The sequence below is a fragment of the Macrosteles quadrilineatus genome, unplaced genomic scaffold (assembly GCF_028750875.1).
Source record: "Macrosteles quadrilineatus isolate MER2022 unplaced genomic scaffold, UCM_ALF_1.0 Scaffold_5__1_contigs__length_97177068, whole genome shotgun sequence".
NCBI classification, from domain to species: Eukaryota; Metazoa; Arthropoda; class Insecta; order Hemiptera; family Cicadellidae; genus Macrosteles; species Macrosteles quadrilineatus.
In genome coordinates, this window is record NW_026542598.1 from 36,507,793 (window position 1) to 36,530,115 (window position 22,323).

General features: G+C 35.2%; 1 protein-coding gene across 1 annotated transcript; it reads right to left on the reverse strand.

The window, feature by feature from the left end:
* Window positions 1-898: 898 nt before the first annotated feature.
* On the reverse strand, window positions 899-5,775 carry LOC128995526 (uncharacterized). The gene is made up of 4 exons (XM_054420545.1): window positions 5,703-5,775; window positions 4,973-5,003; window positions 2,367-2,716; window positions 899-1,015 (listed from the first exon to the last, which is right to left on the reverse strand). Exons 1-4 carry the CDS (start codon window positions 5,739-5,741, stop codon window positions 899-901), a joined length of 537 nt encoding a protein of 178 aa, XP_054276520.1. The 5' UTR covers window positions 5,742-5,775.
* Window positions 5,776-22,323: the final 16,548 nt, after the last annotated feature.

The following is a 22,323-nucleotide window of genomic DNA, read 5'->3' on the forward strand; positions in this document are numbered from 1 at the left end:
CATATTCATAGATTGTTTTAATATCGCAACACGAGGTGGTATAGAGCAATAGAGTGGCGTCAGTCGGGATCTCCGAATACCCAGAATTCCGCTTGGCGCCGCCAATCCGCCCGCCAAAACTTGTTTATTGTACTTTTTCTCTTTGTGTCAGTTTTTGTTAGTCCGATCCAATGAAATGTGTCTTTTCAATTGGCAGGATCCGCTGGATGTTCAATTTTTATATTTATTACTTTTGGATGTAAAGTTTTTTTATCAGTTAATTTTTTAATGAAACATTGACCTAATACAAAATTATACAGTGAGTGGAGTAAGCGTAAGAATGTAAAATATTTATATTTTTATGTAAAAAATGCTTTCCTAGGGCTTGCTTTGAGTCAAATTAATAACCTGAAAGTGTTGATGTAAATGAATCCAAATTGCGTTTCTTAGCTTATGATATGCATTTTTCTACATTTGTAATAATCCAGTAGGCACACATGAAGCTCTGAACTCTGATGTTTTCCATTGGAGCTTACTGTTTGTTAATGTGGCTTCAACAAATGTTTTTCACTTTGACTCCTTCAATAACACCAACTCAATCACAGCGAATAAAGTTACAAGAAAGCTTTTTTCTGAACGATGTGTGTTCTGAAGTAACGATGAAGTTACTTGTAATCAGCAAAACAATGTTTTTATGGGATTAGTGTACTTGTGAATGCTAAGTTTATTTATGAGGGGTTTAGTAAGAGGGCGAGTCCATGTCATTTGCATTTCATCGAATGGTACAACTGCCTTACTGAGGAAGGAGCTGGTTGTAAGGGGATGACCAATGTGGAAAGTAAAAGACAGGTGTAACAAGTAAAAAATATACTTGAGCATAACAATGTTAAGTATGTATTTAAATCAAGCAGCAATAGACTTAAGCTTGGGAACGAGAGTAGGGGTATCCTCCTCTACTCCTAGTATTCCTCCCAGAAGCGGACCCTCTTCGAATTGGACCTCTTTGTCCTACAAATTTGTTTTCAGTTTCTTCTTTCTGTGAAAACACAAGACATTAGAGTAGTATATAGGCTGAATTATATTATTTTTAAATACGTGCACAATGAAGTTACAAACAGACAAGAATGTTATGCATTATATAGGCCAGCTGTTGTTAAGTTTATAATATTTTCACCACACTATGATGTTTTTGGCTGAATTACATACGTTAATTGGTGGCTGAAAGTTAAGTTTTGCTGGCTATGCCAGATGTCATCGTAATTTGGGGACCGAGCAGGTTTTTACAGGCCGGGGCCGCAAAATCAGCTGCCCGCTTACTTACTTAAAACATGAATGCATTTTAAATACACAATCAAAATCCATAGCAATGCAATAGAATTGTGTTATTGTCACCGTTGCCTAGCAACTATTTATTTTTATTTTTGCTGATTCCTCAAATTATTTCTTCACATAACCTTAAAGTTGTAGTTGTGTTGACCATCAGTGTGCATTATTATAATGGTGAATAGAGGTAATAGGGTAAAGTGTGGCGAAAAATAGCGTTCGTACCACGGACCGAAATGGTTTTGCAGCTCTCGATCGATTTTTTCGTCATGCTGCAGCAAAAACAGCTGTTTTTAATGCATGCATTGCGGATCTGAAGTAGCATTTTTACTGTCTAGAGAGTAGTATAATGTAAACGATTGAATCATTTACTGAACAGCTGCTAGTTTCATTAGCAATAAAAATTGAAAACAAGTTAGTAGTTTTGAGATCTTATCTTTAAATGCAAACTATTTTAGCTTGGTAACAATTACAGTTACTCTGATATTGAACCAAAATTCCTTAGTACGTAGGTAAACTCTTCTACAATTTTATTTAAAGTGATCGAATCAAACTATTAGAAGGGTATTACAAGTATGTCTGCAATCCACAAAAAGGCAGTGTTACTGTGCCTGCAATGGGTGGTCATCTAATGGACAAAATGTTCACTTGCTAAGAAACCTTTTTAATGAGCTTCTTTTACTAAAAACTAAAGGGGGGTTTCCTAGCAGCCAAACTTGACTGCAGGATTTAAGTTATCTGAACCTTTTAAGCACAGATTTTCCCTTGCCAGCAGCTAGTCCTCGTGTAGTTAGTAGGTGTTGAAAAAATGAGCCGTATTTGGCAGCTAGGAAATCCCGCCTTAAACTACATTAATAACTGTACGTATTTAAAAAAAGAGGGTTGCCACTATTATAATTTCCTTAAATGTTCTTTTATGGCAGGTTAAGTCATGTTAGGTTAAGTGGAGTTATATTGAACCATGTAAGTTAGATTAGGACGGTTTCCATTAAACTAATATACACCATTTTAGTAGGGGCTCCCTTCTTGAAAAACATAACTGCACTTTTAAAACTAAGGCTAACCTTGAGTAGTCTCCACTCGTTTGCTGGTAGGTGCCTGATACCTTCCACCCTCGTACCGCTATTGGGGTTAGTCGGTGGTTGTGAGAGAGAAATCTCCATGACGATCCCGTTTACAATATATCTCATCTTTAGGGTTTGCTCGTCCAAAGCCAGATATCCGTTGAGCTCTTCCACTGAGCACTTCTTGTCAAAGACCATAAACACCTGCAGAATCGGCCAGGCCCGAGTGGTTAATCTCCCAATATTTCCTCGACCTGTTTCGTGGCATGCCAGGACCCAAGATTGTGTAGTCGTACCAAACTTATTTTCGGGATCTGCATCTAACTGCAGTACCGTTAAAAAACTAGTGACTGAAACAAGACATGTTAAACAACATTAAACAATACTAGTGGCTTGTAGGGACAGAACACTATGATTTTTTTTCACGTGACGAATGTATTATTGTTGAATTTATTGATTATTTATAACATATTCAGGGGTGCTGAGGGTTTCAAAAGGTCGAATATTTTTCCGCTGTTCATAAAAGGGAATAAAAATTCCACCGAGAATTTTAGAGGGGTTTTTATCGATTGTCTGTAGGGAAATTATTTTTAGCTTTGATTTTTGGACTCCTAGACTGGAGTGATCTTAATCTGAAAATTACAGTGGAATTTAAGTAAGGGTACTCAACAATAGACAACATATTTAATTTAGGATGTATAATAAAATATTCATATGATTGTTATACTTCAAATCTGCTTTTGATACCAATGACCGAGGGGCTTTAATTTCCAAATCATCGTGCCTTGGGGTATCAACGAAAATTACAGTGATTCTACGGGATTAGTACACAGGTACCGTACATCAACTGGAGTTTGGTGCAAAGACGTTGTATATGGAAGTTTTGACAACTCTATAGGTTTGAGGCAGGGCTGTGTATGTAGTCCTAGCATGTTTAGTTTGTTAACGACCTGCCAGAAGTAATGGGAGGTGGCTGTGATTTTGATGAAAACAATATAAATATGTTGATGTATGTATACGACATCGTCTTACTCGCCCCTACATCTACAGTTTTACAGCGTATGATCAACAATTTGGAGAGGTACTGTGACACACGGAACCGTTAACTTGGATACATCCAAAGTAATTGTTTTTAGAAATGGTGGAAAGCTCCAAGAGGTGATAACTGATGGTACAATATCGTGGTGATATCGTGTGATTAGCAGCGTTAACCAATGTGATATAAACAAATTTTTAGGTTAGCGAACGGAAAAAATATTTTTACCACACTATGATGTTTTTGGCTGTATTACATACGTTAGTTGGTGGCTGAAAGTTACGTTTTGCTGGCCATGCCAGCTGTCATCGTAATTTGGGGACCGAGCAGGTTTTTACAGGCCGGGGCCGCAAAATCAGCTGTCCGCTTGCTTACTTAAAACATGAATGCATTTTAAATAAATCAAAATCCATAGCATTGCAATAGAATTGTGTTATTGTCATCGTTGCCTAGCAACTATTTATTTTTATTTTTGCTGATTCCTCAAATTATTTCTTCACATAACCTTAAAGTTGTAGTTGTGTTGACTATCAGTGTGCATTATTATAGTGGTGAATAGTGGTAATAGGGTAAAGTGTGGTGAAAAATAGCGTTCGTACCACGGACCGAAATGGTTTTGCAGCTCTCGATCGATTTAAGTTCTCGACTTCGTCTCGAACTTAAAAACTATCTCGAGCCGGCAAAACCTCATTTTCGGCCCTAGGTACGAAATATACTATTTTGACAGTGGATGGATCATAAGGGTGGATGCAATCGGGCGAGAGTAAATGCGAATAACTTAAAGTTAATAGAACCGGTTAGGGGTATTTAGAGATGAGCTACTTATTTATGTCCTACTTTCTCAAGAACGCATAAAGGCCAAAACCATAAAATACATTACAGGCTCGGTTTAAAGAGACGCGGCATTGAATGGATAAAATCCATTGGTGGTTGGCGGGTTTTGAGCCACGAACCCTTGAGACTGAAACCCCATGTCCTCCAACTAAACTAGCGTGCTCCTAATTATACTATACTCTGTATGTTGAAACCTGTCTCCTGAACCTATATCTACCTAGGCACTGGCTTAAGCACACAACAAACAGGTCAGACAGCCACCATCATACACACTCTAAAAGGTCTGGGTGCGATTTTCTTATGGGTCAATGTTTGAGATAGTACTCAGGTCCCATGCTAAAGTTTGGCCAACCATGAATGGCTTTCAGCAACAAAATTATGTTGTCACCTTGTTCTTTAAAACGCACTTAAAGTTGTATAGTCTGTGTGATGGGACTTGTTTTTTAACCCACCGTTTACCTGCGGACTGGTCAATGGTGACCCAGGCCAGTCCAAGGTAGACGGAGGGCTAGAAGAAAGGTTCCATCATACAGACTATAGCATCTATTGTGTAAAAAGGTTTTTGAAAGACAAAACTGTCCACGCATTGGAAGTCCCTCTCTAAAAAGGCACAACGCTATTTCATTAAATATCACATACAGAAATACTTTTTACACTTTTAATACCAATCTAAGAGAAAAGGGTGCATTTTGATTTATCAGAATTTTATTGTTAAAGCCGTTAAAGTAATACTCACTAGTGATGGCACTGCTAATCCATACTTGGACCTGAAAAAAGTATCTATGGTAAATTACTTATAACTTAACGGTTGGTTAGAAATGTTGAACCACCGTCGTCATACAATTGGCAACCTCCTTTTATCTAGGTGCGTTTTCCGTTTCAAAACATTCTAAGTAAAATAAAACAAATGACTCAGATAATCGCTTACCAAAATGTAAACAAATGTCGATGGTGTAAAAAAACTCAATACCCCCGCTGCAGCAAATCTACAGACCAAGCAAATTTCCATTTGCCTAATTCGATTTTCAGTTTAATATATTTCCTTTAAAATATCAAATTCATCACCTATTTAAGTTGTATTAGGCCTAGTGAGTTCTTAGGTTTGCTGTTACAGGGAACCTATTCCAGATTATATTTGGTGACATATTAAAAGTTTAGTTTGAATTTAACACACTCTCACATACCCCAATACAGATATCACCTTGAAAACAATTTATGGGGGTTTAGGGGGACCTAAAACAAATATTTACACCCAAAACTTTAAATTAACAATTTTGAAAAATAAAAACAGTACTTCCCCCTAATACTATAGTATAGGTATGACAGCTGCCACCAATTAAAAATAAGGGTTTTATACCCCCTAACGTCTCTATTTCCGTCGTCTCTCCGTTGCCAAGCACAGGTATAGGGACTAGTGTTTATAATTTATCAAACACATTTTTAGAATTACTTGAATCTATGCTTACCGCAATCAGCAGAAGAACACTCAAAGGCAGGGAAGACATGGCAGTTCGAAGTTGCTCTGAACCTATTCCAACTGGGGTTATTTTTGGACGATTGAATCTACGTCAATGGGATAAATGGTGTGACGCGAGCAGTTGGAAACATAATTGGACAGTTTAAAAATGAATAGTTAGCTAAAACGTCAAACTGTAATTAGTGGGCTACGCAAGTCGGTGTTCTGCCAATCAGGCAGAGCAGTATTTTACAAACCCCTCCCTCCAAGTGTTAACAGACACGTGTATCACCTGTAACACATCTTGCCAAGGTCAACTGTTAATAAACGAAATATAAATAGAATTATCTCAATTTTAAATAGGCGTAAAATGTAGTTGTCTGCTTGCAATATTGAGCGGAGCAATTATATTAATCTAACACCTTCTTTTTGTAGCGATACGGAGCTAATTTGTAACTGGCTGTTACTGTTTGAACCTGATGGAATAATAGCATAGTGGTCTGGATAGGTGAGGGTTAGGACATGGCAATGTATACAGGGTGGCTGAAAAGTAACTTACACCCCCCCTCCCTCAACTTTTCAACCATTTGAGATATTTGAAATCTGTTTGTGGCAACCTTCTTAAATAGTAGGGGCTATAATAATAATGGTCAAGTTTGAAGATTTTGCCTTTAGGGGTCGTGACGGTAGGGGGTAGCTCAAAATTTTCAAACAGCAAGTATAGTCGAGTTTGTTATCATTTTACAGGTCTTGACGAAACAAAACAATATTGACATAATTACTTTTAATAATAACTGCTTAATAATATACCGTCTTAAACATTTTTTACTGCCATGTTGTTTAATGGTCTAATTTATATTTTCTTTATTTTAATTGTAAAGTTTCGTCAAGACCTGTAAAATGATATAAAACTCGACTATACTTGCTGTTTGAAAATTTTGACCTACTACGACACCCCCGCTACCCATAAAGGAATTTTTTGGGATTGACCATTATTATCATAGCCCGTCATGTCCTAACAAGTTGCCGAATAACCAATTTCAAATATCTCAAATAGTTAACAAGTTTAAGGGGGTGCAAGTTAATTTTCAGCTATCCTCATGGTTATTTGGATTTTAAACGTAATAGGGTGCCATTTCGTTATTAGTGGTCCGATTTATATTTTTACTATGTCAATTGTCATGTTTTGTCAAGAACTGTAAAATGATACCAAACTCGACTATTCGTTTATTTGAAAATTTTGAGCTACCCCCTACCCCCACTACCCCTAAGGGCAAAATTTTCAAAATTAACCATAGTTACTGTAGCCCCTCATAGCTAAGAAGGTTGCCACAAATAGATTTCAAATATCTCAAATGGTTGAAACGTTAAGGTGGGGTGTAAGTCACTTTTCAGCCACCCTGTATAATAATTTTACTACAATGTTGAGGAGTTAGGAAGGGCTGCAACTGTCTATTTTAAAGGAAGGGTTTTACCCTGAGGTTGATCGTGCCCATTGCCGTAAACACCTTAAGCCAGCTTTTTATGAGCTGTGATTATAACATAAATATCTTATAACTAAACCACTACCTGGAAATTTAAGAATTGCGTTGACATGAAGAACTAATTAATGAACTAACCGTGGAATATGAAACCTGATTGAAGTGAGGTAATATGTGAATAAATTAATCAGATTGACAGCACAGAATAATGAAACGATTTAGAACCATGGTCATTTTGACTTTGTTTCAACTAGCTAAATGCCGGTTCCTCTTAAGGAGGAAACTTACATTTTAAATTAGAAAACTATCCTAAAGCCCCTGGTTTCTCCCCGGCAACCCCTAACTAAAGATTAAACTATTTTATAATTTCTACTAATATAGGTTCCCCTGATTATTAGTTTAACTACTAATACTTAAATACTTATCTTTAATTAGGGGCTGAGTTGCAGTTAGACTTAGCCGGATGTCCGGCGAGCTCAATAAGGATTTTTGGCTCCTGGACATTTTTAGTTCTATCGCCTTTGACAGCTGATACGCTTCCGCCAGTAAGATATTGTTCGCGCGCTGAGTATTTATATATAAAAGTGACGCGCACGGCACATTTTTGTGACCCGCGTCGTCTACAAACTAAAAGTACACTGAGAACAACATTACGAATATTAATTTGCGGCATGATAGATGCAGGACCACGTCTACCGCGGCGTTACACTAAACCGCTAGTGTGCATGCAAGGGCGCTGCAGATCGTGGTTCGAACTCTGCTGCTAATGGAGCGACCAAGACAGGTACCATTTTAGCCCATAAATACTCGGGTAGTTGTACCACAAGGTACCATTTTGGATAGAGAAGAGATTACGAACTCTGGTTTTCAAAATTTTTAAGCTTTTATAAACTCTTCAAAATGAGGTGTCACTTGAAGGCGGTTTACATTTAAAAATTTTGAGTTGCCCACAAAATCCCCATTTTTGGGGGACAATAAACATGTTCAAAATCATAAAATTAAACTTCATAAGATTGATCTACCACCAAAAGGCAGCTTTTTAAGCATGTTCAATTCTCAGGATGCAGAAAAATGGAACCAACTAAAATGAAAAACATTATTTCATTTTTATTATTTTTGAAACAATTTTTATTTATTAAACAACAAAAGCATTAGGAAAATAAAGACTGATCAGTAGTGATAGGTAGTAAACTAAGAGCAATATAAAAATCTTATGGTTTTGGTTATGGTGAAATCTTATGGTTTCACTTTGCTATAAATTAGGGTTTAAGAAACGATCGCTTGGAAACGATAAGAGACGATAGAGTTTAAGAATATTATTTGACGGCCGTAAAAATGTCTACATGTACAGAGCGATGAAAATACAATCTTAACTAAATCCTCTGTCGTATTCTACTCAGGACTCATGATCTCGTGAAAACCTCCTCTATAATTCAACGGTGTCCGTGTTCGGGCTCTGTTAAAGATTTAAAACTGTTGTTATTCTGAGAGCCTTAGCGCGCTCTGACAGATGATTTACGCACTTTAACTCTCGTTGGAATTTATATTCACCCCTTAACATGGCAAAATGCGTGTTAAATACGGTGAACACAAAGATGTTTTACCGATTGTACGCTTCTACTTGATAGTAAGGAGGGTAATACAACGCGCGGCTTCAGTTTCCTAGGTCTCGTGTACCACCCGATAATCACTAACGATAAGGTAAGTAAGATTCAATTATTTCAGAGGCAAAATAAATAATGTTATACACTTAAACTTTGCAAAGATAATGTTTGTTTGATAGAGTAATTAATGTTAGTAAATCTACTAATTGACAAGAAATGCAATTTGTAGATTGTAGGGCCTTAAAGAGTTATTTACAAACTTCATTCAGGTGATTATTACCAAAATAAATGTACCCTATTTGAAATCCATCTTCATAAACCTTTTTCTGTATTGATTACTATCTGACTATGGCTAAATATTCAAAGGATCAGCCGTTAAATTCAATTAAATAGCGTTAAACTAGCGTTATAAAGGAAGTTGGTTAGCAGCACTGGATGGAAAAAAAACAAACCCAAGTGGGGGAGGGAGCCCTAAAGAAATTCACCCTTAAAACAACAACAAATAATTGACAGAACAGTAATGAAAAATCCATATACGGAATCATCTGATTAATCAGAAGTTTGAAAAGTGTTTATTTTATCTTTGAGAAAATATTTATGAGCTTTCCAATATATTTTTTTTTGCATGCATTAAAATTTACATTCTTTTATCTTGAGGCCAGCAGTTCTGCACTTCTTACTTGAGGAATTCTAAGCTTTGATTAGAATAAAATATTAACGACTAACTGCCCACATTAGTACAAATGTATACTCTTGTAACAATTTTAAGTGGTAACAAAAATAACATTTTTTTCAATGTTTCAACAATTGATGACAACAATGTTATTGATTGAAAGATTTCGAATTTTTCGTGTATTATTTCATTGTAATACTATAATAACATTTTGTACTCCAGGTTAGTTTGAAATAATTCAAATGTAAAAGTTTAAGCTACGTTCAAGTTAAAGCCATGTTAAAGTTAACTTTGACAATAAGGTCGTAGTTTAATTTAGTGTGACTTATAACTGTGTACCTAGTACACATCATGGAAATATCATACCGTTGATTATAAATACGGCGCTAAAAACATTATATTCGATAAGCCTACATCGTGTTATCAAGATGAAAGTATTTTAAGTTGGTAGAGTCAAAGTCTTATAGGGACTTAACCGAGTCTTGCCTATATAGGCCCCTGAATATATGGTTTGACCTAGAAATAATTAGAACACAGATGAAATCATTGTTGTTCGATAGTGAAAAGTATTGTGAATAACATATCAAAAGTCTCCAAAAATATCTTTGGTGGAACACCACCATTTTTCCAAAATGGCGGCCAAATCCTGTAGTTTTTTGCTTTTTATTGAAATTCTGACTTTGCAGTCAATATTGGTGAAAAGTCGTCAATACATTTAATGTTCCTCCTGAAATTACCTTTAACATGATACCAAATACATGTACCTACGACAAAAAAATAAACACCATTAAAATAATAAAATATTTCAAATAAAAATATTTGTTATAAAATAATGTAATAGTCCAAGCAAACTAAAAAAAAACAGACACAGGGATCGTATAAAAATTTGCAAGTAAACATTTTATGGTTTTATTTTTATTGTTGTGGTGTGCAGAGTGACATACCAAAAGTAGCAAAAATCAGTCCACGGGAAACCCCTAAATTAAGAAAAAATGGCGACTTTTCCTAATATTGGACAAATTTTGCAACAAAAGATACCACATGTTTTTTTGCACATTTTTCGAGATATTTGAGACTTGGAACCACGACCGATATTTATTGGATGGTCCGTACTTAATTTCAATAGGGAACGCTTTTTGGGCCACCATCTTGGATCAGCCATATTGGATATGCCATATTGGATATAAATATTTTTTAATGTAATTATAGTGTTGTGACACATCATTATGAACTAGATTTCCACGCTGATTTCAATGCTGAAATCCGTTTTTAAATAAGTTTTTTCGTTGCTTAAGATATATTAAAACGAAAACTCTCCCCTATACATAAGTTAAGTTACAGTTAAGTTATCGTAAGTTACTTTGAAAATGTGTTTGGATTATTTTTCTCAGTCATATGTACCATCAGTCAAACACCACTCCCAATCGGTTGGATCTGCTGGTGAACTATTTCCACGCCATACTTGAACCTGATAGTACAACCTTAGACTGAGGTAGTTTTCAATGTGTTTTTAAATTGTCAAAGTACGAAACGTCCATTAGAAATGTATGGGGGAGAGTTTTCGTTTTTATATATCTTAAAATCGTAAAACGCTATTTAAAAAACTGATTTCAGCATTGAAATCAGCGTGGAAATCTAGTTCATAATAATGTGTCACAACACTATAATTACATTAAAAAATATTTATATCCAATATGGCAGATCCAATATGGCTGATCCAAGATGGCGGCACAAAAAGCGTTCCCTATTGAAATTAAGTACGGACCATCCAATAAATATCGGTCGTGGTTCCAAGTCAATATCTCGAAAAATGTGCAAAAAAAACATGTGGTATCTTTGGTTGCAAAATTTGTTTAATATTGGGAAAAGCCGCAATTTTTTCCTTAATTTAGGGGTTTCCCGTGGACTGATTTTTTGCAACTTTTGGTATGTCACTCTGCACACCACAACAATAAAAATAAAACCATAACATGTTTACTTGCAAATTTTTATACGATCCCTGTGTACGTTATTTTTATTTTGCATGGACTATTACATTAATTTATAAAAAATATTTTTATTTGAAATATTTTGTTATTTCTACTGGGTTTATTTTTTGTTGTAGGTACATGTGTTTGGTATCATTTTAAAGGTAATTTCAGGATGAACATTAAATGTATTGACGACTTTTCACCAATATTGATTGGAAAGTCAGAATTTCCAAAAAAAAGCAAAAAACTACTGGATTTGGCCGCCATTTTGGAAAAATGGTGGTGTTCCACCAAAGATATTTTTGGAGACTTTTGATATGTTATTCACAATACTTTTCACTATCGACCAACAATGGTTTCATCTGTGTTCTAATTATTTCTAGGTTTTGCTATTTATTTTCTTATTTTAAGGCGCCTAATAGCCCAGTTTAACTTGCTACCACTTCGTAGCGTCAAAGTCTTTAATCCCAAGTTGTAGAAGTTATATCACAAATTCTATAAAAGCTTTGATTTTAAAACTTAACAATAAATAAAAACTATTGTGTTATGATTTTGTGAAGAAGAGTAAAAAAACGCTCATTTAAATGTGCAAAAATATATAACAAACATTTATGTGTATTTTCATGAGTCTCTTGTTATAGCAAGTGATTTTAATATTTATAAAAAAAATGTTTAGGGACTAGAGGTGTTTTAAGCCCATGTAGAACAAAAAGCAAAAAAAAGTCCTAGGATTTCTCATTGTACTTGTATCTACATTTTGGATGTGGCCAATGGGTATGCACTCTCCTCCTATATGCTCTAAGTATGAATGCTCACTTAATGCAGCTGAGGGCAGATACATTCATGATTAGGAGACTAGGGGCGAGACAATTTGATTTAGCAGTTTTTTCTCGTGTTTACTCCTATGGCATTTTGTTATGAAGTAAAGTCAAACACGCTATCAAGAGAAAGCTGTCCAAACCCATGAAATGTTTTTTGGATGTGTCGGGAATTGTACCTATCCCTCCCGCACCGAAGTCCGAGACGCTAACAACTAGATTAGCATCACACCCAAGATTGGCATCATAATCCTCAACAAACTCTATGATGGTATAAAACCAGCTGAAACAAAACCTAATTCAAATCTAGGATAAATACCTATTGGTGTCCAACATGCTGCACTCTATCAACGTTTTATGAACAGTACCTGGGACATCTAAATTCAAGGATGGATCCCAAAAAAATCAGGCATCGGTATAAAAAAATACTTAACTTTTATCAAAATACAAAATGTTAACAATGCATGGATTATTTTTACAAACATTAAATATGTAAAGTATATTCTTCGAGTGCAATACACGATTTATCATTATTAACATGATGCGGCCAAAACGTGAAATTTTCACAAAATACACATAACAAAAAAAACACAATACACATTAAAAAAATTGTTAGTCAAAGTGGCTAAATGAAGGTTTTACCCCACGTGTTAAACACAAAGAGGATGGGAGTTGCAGTATATCCTTTGTAGCGCGGAGCCATGATCGATTTTATCTTAGGCCTTTAAGCCCTTGAAGGGGTACTTCATATCCTGGGATGTTTGTGAGCCACGGCGATTGCAGCTGTGGACTACCAAAATGAATATTTTCTCCATCCAGATATAAAAATCCTACATTTGAAAATTGCATAAATTTTTTAGTACCTATGCTCTTGTCCGGAATTGATTTCCACATTACTTTAGGCTAGAGCCAAAGGAGGTCGCGGTATTATCACTTCAAAAATTCATTGGTGATTGGCGGGATTTGAACCCGAGACCTGGGTTCAAACCAGCTCGCTTCTTTTACTAATTGGACTGTTAATACGTATTAACACTACATTCATATGTGTATGTTTTAATGAGTGTTTTTTTTCATCAAATGTTAGGTAGAGTAATTTTATAACAATAATAAACACAAGAAACAAATTTGTTTCATGTAGTGGAACGAATAACGCGTTTTTGTATCTGTTTCCAGTCTAAAACAGATTTCAGAGGAGGGTATGCACAGTTTTTGAAACCAACGTACAATGCCCGACCGCTCGTGGGGCTTGCATTTGAATTTCTTCTGAAGCATTTGGTACATTTGTATGCAAATGAATGGACTCTAAAAACGACTACAATGGAAATGATAGGTACGCAGTGATTAATATAGCATAATACAACATATGCCTAATACAGCATAGTTATTAGCAGATTCAGGGTCTATCTTGACATTTTGTGTAAAAAAATGTAACATTTACGTAAAAATACTCGACCTACAAACGTTTTTTAAAATGCCGTTTTAGTTTGGTTCTTCAGAATTAAAAATACACACTTAACAGGATTGTTTACTTACTTAAGAGCATTACTTAAAAACACGGGTTAATGGACCCACGAGGTTCAACGATTGAGAGAAAAGAAGTAAAATTGAAATGCTTCGAACGTCAACTAATCAGCTGTTAAGACCGATTTAATTGTTAATGAGTGGTGCAATTAGTGTTTGTTACAATGATTCGTTGCATTACTGTCGGTGGCAATGAGAGGTTATAAACGAAAACATAACCTCTCTTAGAAGTAATGAGTGGTGATTGTTAGTAATTAAAAAACTGTCGTATGTAAATAGTTTACGCAACTCGCTTGAATAGTCTCAGCGACACTCGTAAAAGTTTTAAGGCCCTCGTCAAGGCCCGTACCTTAAATTTCTACTCTTGTCCTATACACTATCTTTACGCTAAAACACATGTACAGGTGTTACAACGGTAATATTAAATCCTGCATATTGAGCAGCGAGCCAGTTAATGGTCCAGATTTCTTACGCATATTACATTGGCAACAAGGTTCAACTGGTCAAAATGACTCAGACAAGTCGGCAGAAAACAGTATAAAGCTGAACTCAGCCCCGGGCCCAATATGAGCCCAGCAAAACACGCTCTCCCCCGAAGTTTATCTACGGTTCCGGGGAGTGTCATAAGGGAAGCGTTTGCAATTTATTGCTTCCTCTCGAGATGGGAGCGCAGAGCATTCCACGTCTTTAACTTTCAAAACTAAATTTAACATTACGGATGTGTTATTTTGAAAGTTTTTATTCGTACACTGATGATCGAGAACAGATGACTGAGACATAATAAGGGGAATTTTTGAATCCAATTGACATCTATATATTTAATTCCGTAAGTGAATCGTTTTCCACGAAATATCTCGAGCTGGGAAAAGGTAGCATGGCTGTTAAGGATTCATTTTAAAGCTTAAAATCCAAGGACCAAGGACGGTAAAAATATAATTGTAAAAAGTTATCTATTAACAGTAGCTGTTTTTACGGGTTTCTCGTTCAAGAGTTGTGGGGGCTACAAAAAACTATTCATAAGTATAGAAATGGTACTATACTAGTGTTATAAAGTAAAGAATATTTTAGTTTCATTATAACAATCATCAAGAAGCCAGTTTTAGTTAAATACAATAGGGCCTAAGGTCAAAGTACAAATAGTACAAAGTTCAACCCCACAGAGGAGACGAACGACGAGGAAGTCTCAGTCTACGTTATGCCAAGGTACGTTGAACATAGTAGTGCGTTGTTAGTCAGGTTAAATTCAGTGTTAGACCGGCTAGTTATGTCTAAATCGTATAGGTTAGGATTAGGCAGTTATTAAAGAAAACTAAACTATTTCAACTAGCAAAAAATCATGTAAAACGTCATACATTTGATAAAATAGTATCCATAGCAAGATCACTAAAAGAATAGTGCATAAACAAAGCAATTATATGCTACAAACCTTAAACATAAATAACCCACTTTTATGTTGCAGTTGTGTCAAGACAATGTGGTTCGTTGATTGATTATATCTCCAACGCTCAACCGCCCTCTCAACTTTTAAACTCCTTAAAAAGTCTTTCATCAGTTTGAAATTCCATAACCTCATTCATTTATTAACTGTCCGTAAACAGGTTAAAACATACGTTAATACTTTACTTTGAAATTACGACCATATGAATGTAGGTATTTAAAGTCAAGTATAAATGGAGATAAGTGTAGGATGAGTGATGCGATCTTGGACGTTTTGGAGTTTAATTTTTTATTATCTTTTACATCAGCTATGTTAAAAAGACTTTCTTATAACTTATTGCTTGATGTCCATGATCAGTGTGAACAAAATTAGTGTTCCATTTTTAATATCGATGATTTTTAAAGGGAATCTTCCGTCCAAACAAGACGTTTGAAGTGACTAAATAAAGTACCTCGATACAGATATATTCACTTAAATATAATCTGTAACCAGATAAAAGCCAGTTCTTGGTATTATTCATAAACCGTTGCTTTACCCTATCACTCATTTATAAAAAGAAACACATGCAAAGTAGTTCCTAGCGTTTGGATCAGAGTAATAAGATTTGTTATCGCCATTGACTGATTTATTTCGGGCTTTACACGAAACTAAGTACCTGATGGAATAAACGAAACTCTTAACATCGCTTAAACTTTTCGCAGCAAGATTACATATTCATGGCAATATTTCCAATTCATACTTGATTTCAAGTGAGAAAGCAAACATACATTTAGATTTTACTTTGTTGGTCAAACATAGTAAACACATTGTATTCGGCGAGTCGGTGGCTCAGTGGTTAACAGCGATGTCTTGGGTTCAGATCCTGGTCACTACTACTACTGTACTTTAATCAAATGTAAACCCGTGTACTGTAGCAGTTCATCCCTTGCTTTGTATATTGAACTGTTTTTGTACGGTTATTGGTTAAGAATGAAATTCAAAAAAATAAACTCAGAATTGTTATGTTAATATTATGAAGAAAAGGTAAACTGTTGTAGTTCGCTTGTTTATGCACATATTCTGATTAATCTTTTCAAATTTATTTATTTCATACTGATCTACAAATATTTTACTAAATAAACACACTTCATTACCCTCCCTGTAGCAGCAAACCTAGGTACTCATTAAATGTAATCTTTTTTAAATAGAATTTAAAATTAAATCAGGCAAATGCAAAATCACTTAATCTGCAGGTTTGCTGTGGCGGGGTATTTTATTCAAAACAACGTCTTTGGAATATTTTAGAAAATCGTGTTGTTTTGTTTATGTGGTACCTAGAAGAATGACAATGCATCGTTTTATAGCTGAAATCTTATAGTAATTAAGTTCTACTCAAAGATTTACGTAATGTAAATTAACATTGATCTGAACTTCATTGTGTCATAATATTATTGTACATAGTAATATGCGTTAATATAAATATGTGGTTCATGATGTCTCTTGATGGTTTAAAACATTTAAGGAATCGTGTTTTTAGAGTTTGTGAGCGTCTGCAGTGTGATGAGGCAGACAGTCCAAGCTCCCCTGAGGAGATTTTATTTTCCTTCGTTCTCTCCGAGTATTGAAGTACATTCTCCCCTCTGCAGTGGTTACGTAATAAAACGTCGTTTAAGTTCAGCTCATATCTCTCACGGGAATTGATATACGTGTATATACAATATTTCAACATAAAATTTAAATACTAGAAATAATGACCATCCATGTAGTTGGTACGTTTCACTACTATTAGAACAGAAACGCTAGATAATAAACATAAACAAATGACGTAATTGGCCCGAATCCTATACTAATATCACATGGTTAGACAGTTCCATTTATAGTACCAGACAGTTGTGCATAAAAACCTAGATGAAATTAGTTCAAAGGTAAACTCATCTGGAATGTGTTTGGGACACACTCAACATTTCCTGAGAATTCCCAAAAAATCCCACTTCAGCAAAATTTGCCATCTTGGAAAATGGCGGTGAAACAAATCAGACTTGCAAGGTTTTGCGGAAATACTAAAACTTTAACAACACTAACTGATAATACTATACATACTGCTATAATAGTATACTGCTTATACCGTGCCGGCTCGGCACCGTGACTTGACCGTGACCGACCTACAACACAATCTGCTAACCACTGTCAAAATTCGCAGTAAAATATGTTGGATGATTTGAAAGTACATTTTCGTTGATGGTACATTTATGTTTGAGAGATTGTTTGGGACATTTCCCATCAGATTAATTAGTGAAATTCAAGTTTATATTACGTATTGTAAATACTGATGGTTGAGAGCGGGGTTAGATGGTGGGTCCCAAACGTCAACTTCACCAAAATTACCTAAATATTTTAAAACTTTTGTAGTTTTTGCTCACAACAACATTAATAGTTTCGCATTTATCAATACGTGAAGAGCTTAGAGCGAATAACATGAGAGTCTTAATTACCTTGTTCTGGATATTGGCCAATATTGCATAGATTGTTCTGGTTGTTGAAGTGGATTCATTACTGTGCATAGTCCAGAAGTCTGGGTACTAGAAACTTGATTGACGAAATTATGCTTTAAATATATTTGAACCCTTCCTCACTCCACTTTTGGTCTATTGATTCATTGTAACCCCTCTTGAGTTTTAAAATGTTTTCACTACATAGTACATGGAGAAAGTATTGTTTTCGTCCAAATTATCGAGTTTGTGTTTCGGATTCCCATAAGCCCAACAAAATTAGGTTCCCGATCGATTTTGATTACAATTTAGTATGTTATTGTCATTTTAACTCTAAATAAAATGATACAACCCCCAATCCTGTAAAATTTACGGTCCTAGTATTTGCAATTGTTGTGATTTTCCACATAAAATAATTTTTCCCCCTTGGACGATAGGCTCGAGACCGGAATAGTTTTCATATTTAGGCTAGACCTAAGTTTTTCGGCATTATCCCTTAGATAAAATCCATTGGTGACTTGATGGGATTTGAACCCGTGGGACTGAAGTCCCACGCTCTAACCAATAGACCAGCTCGTTCCCTGAACATAAAATATCTTTGTTACTCCCACCGCTTAGCAAGAGTTTTTTTGACAACTACTAACTACTGAACTAAAATTACATAAAGTATGTGTCAGTTTGCTAATATTGTTTATTTACAGTTTGCTTTTATTTAATACCTGATTAAATCGTTATAACAACATTATGTAACAAATTATGAACATGCAACACAATATTATTGTTTATTTTTGTTTCAGGTACAGATATGGTGAGCCTAATAGGAAGGAATCCAGTAAAGATGTACACAATAAGTGAGTCGGAGTAGCATATATATTTATTTCTGGGACGTAGAATAATGTTATTTTGAAATACTAAAACACAATTCTTAGTAATATTCTGTCCAAGATTTGTACTCAAATGATTAATCGACGGAATGAAAGTTTCGTTTTACGTTTTTACGTCATTAACTCCACTATTAACTCAACGCCACTATTAACTCAACGAGTAAGTGCCTGTTTGCACGTTGATAAAGGTTTACGCATTTAATGTTCATTCAATTTCTTCAATTCAACTACAAAAGCAAAGCCAATATAAGTAGGATTTTAGTTATTTAGATCTAGTTTTGGGTTCAGAATAAATGTTGAAAAATTTAAATAACATATTTTCTAGTAATTTTTAATAAGAAGTTGATGACCTTGCATTAGCTCGTCCTTAGGCATCAGGCCTGTGCGTCGAGTATATCCGTGCGGTGCTACCGGCGCTACCGGCGCTACCGGCGCTACCGGCGCTACCGACGCTACCGGCGCTACCGGCGCTACCGACGCTACCGGTGCTACCGGCGCTACCGACGCTACCGGCGCTACCGGCGCTACCGACGCGCTACCGTCGCTACTGGCGCTACCGGCGCTACCGGCGCTACCGACGCTACCGGCGCTACCGGCGCTACCGACGCTACCGGCGCTACCGGCGCTACCGACGCTACCGGCGCTACCGGCGCTACCGACGCGCTACCGGCGCTACTGGCGCTACCGGCGCTACCGGCACTAACGGTGCTACCAGTTGTAGCCAGTTTTGAAAAAAATCAAGGTAGTCAAATTGAGCTATCGACAAAATAAACTGATGTAGATTGCTGATTTCTGTCGAACGCTCCAACGTATTGAAGTTAAACTAAATGGGCAACTTATCGTAGGCTTTAGCAACTTTTATGTCAAATAAACTATACCGGTAACATAAACTAATAGGTAAAGTATAATTAAAGTTGTAATTCTCTCTGATTGGTTTTAATTAATAATATTCAACCCAATACACTAGTAAACTCTGGTAAGATGGTCCTGAACTTCATCTTATTTTCTTGGCTTCAAACTTTCATATAACATGGGAAGTCTATTCTGTGTATAGTCAATGGTATAGCTTATTGAAATATGATCAGTTTTAATTTAAAATACTGATAGAGTTAAAATTTCAATTTCGGTATCCAACAGTCGATGATTTTACTAATCACATGTAAAGGTGCTTCCTCCAATGGAAATTGGTAGGAAATGAAGGAAGTTCAAACGAGGAGCTGCTAATTCAGTAATAATTCCTGTTAGAATCTACCCCGGTTTTTAGCGAATTTCCCATATAGGGAATAAGCTATTACCGTAGTACTCATGGTAAGACCTGGACGCGGGACCGATTTTTTTTCGTTTTGAGGTCCCTAGAGGCCAAAAACACCATCCGTTCAAATTCATATATATATATATATATATATGTCCGTTAGCACGATAACTCGAGCAAAAATGATCCGATTTTGATGAAATTTGGTACAAACGTGTAAATCTACGTTTATTCGAACGAGTTCGCGATCCAGCATGATCGGACCATGGGAACCGGGGTTTACGGGGGGGGGGGGGGTTTATGGGGTAAAAATAGGTTTTTCCTATTTTTTACCCAAAAAACATAAAATTTAGCAATTTCTTTTCAAACCTTTTTGTAGAGCTTAAAAAAACAAATAATTTAGTATATTGAAGCGTTATTATGCGCCTAATGGTTACGGAGAAATTTCCAAAAAATTGTAAATTTAAAATTCCAATGTTATTCTTATGGAGAATAAGTAAACTGTTGTAGTTTGCTTGTTTATGAACATATTTTGATCAAATTTGGAAAATATTTTTATTTCTTACTAACTATTACCATTTTACAAAAAAAGAACAGTTTTACCCTCCCTGATGCAGCAAACCTAAGTACTTGTTAAACTAATTCTATTTAAATAGGGAATAAATGTTATATTTTTAAGTAGACATTTCAGTGTAAATCCAATCAGTCAAATGGAAATTCGCTTAGTCTGCAGGTTTGCTGTGGCGGGGGTATTTTAACTAAAATACAGATCTGAATAACGAAAGTTTGTAATTTTGGTCTGTGGGTGGATATTATGAGAGCATTTGTTGGTATCAAAACTGTAAAAAATCATTCAAAACAGCTAAAATGATGTTTTATCAGAATTTTACTTTCAAATTCAAATATATTTATTCACAATATTACATATGGCTTGGCCTCGCCAAGTTAACCAAATTTATCGGCGAGGTCCAATTGTAAAAAATGAAAAATTTTACAGTATTTTTTTTACTAAGCACACAAACATAATTACTAGTTCTAAAGCGGTTTGTGGCAAGCACCTATTTTAAAACACAGTATTATAGAGAGGAGTTATAGAGCTGTTATATTATAACAAAGCTTATAGTTAGATCAGTATAAATTATAGTTTTATTCATACATCCGTTAAAACAACTGAAACATTTGGCCTCTCTACTTAATTATGTAATATTATTCACCTTTTGACCAATTTAACCTTTAGATCGTAAGCTAATAAATCCAATTTGGGAATGTACTTTAAGCTAATAAACCGTATACAACATAATGTTTTTTTTTTTATCATTTTAATGTGTTTGAAATTATCGATTAAATATATACTTATAAAATCGTATAACACTAGCAATATACTTCAACTTTAATGTGTACTATAGTAAACAGAACATCCAAACTATAGATAGAAACGATAATTAAAAATATTTGCAGATTAATTTTGAATAGACATATTTCAGACATACAAATAAAACGAAAGATTTTGGTAAGTACATTTTCCCGAGCAAGCTTTATGAATCTACCTCTTGACAATACATGCTATATTTTAATTTGCAATGTGTATAAACATCGTAGTTGTGCTCATAGTATAAGCAGGCCTCAGGATTATAGAACTTACTTTGCTTAACTTTATTGAAGATTCCTATATACTATACGATTGATTTAATATTGGCCAAAACATCGAATTCTCTTTGCAAAGGTCAAGTTAGGTAGACTGGAGTCCGTCTATGAATTTATTCATATCGATATGAATTGGAAATGAGAGGCTTGTAAGGGACCCTTGAACCTACTCGTCTTTTTTACAGCCTGTGAGGTATGGGTAAAAAATTAAATAAAATAAAAATAAAAATTAAGGGGTATAATTTTTATTACTAAAATAATCTATTTACATTTGACAAAACAAGTTAATTTTTTTGTCCTAGGATACTAGGCTGCCCAGGTTTTTTTCATATTTTGGGGTTGTGGCATTGTCACTGAGATTAAATCCTTGGTAGGATTTGAACCCAGGACCTCTAAAACAGTCTCCTAATAATGCAGGGTTACAATAATGCACAAAATAACGCTCTGCCAACCTTACATTATAATTTATTAAATTTTTTTTTTTGTTATTATGATTCCATAAGCTAGTTCCAAAACTAACCCAACACCCTCTCCGTAGTTAGAAAGACAAGTTACATTTAATCACTGTTGTTGGTTTGTTGTTGCTGTTGCCGCTTAAGTTATATACGTTGTACTCATAACTGATGGGGATAGGTTGTAGCTTCTCCTTTTAAGGTTTGAGTTTTCCAGGTTCTCTTTCAAGGGGCTGTAGAACTTTGTTTGAAAACAAAAAGTGTTTTTAAGCGTACGTGCTCAGTAATGTCTAGTGGTGGTGTGAAAGGTAGGTTTTATTGTTGATACAAATATAGCGTTAAAATATTTTACTTTGATTGTTCCGCCGAATTGTTTAAACAACGTTTATTTCCCATGCTGCGAGATATGTCTAAATCGAGTTGTAG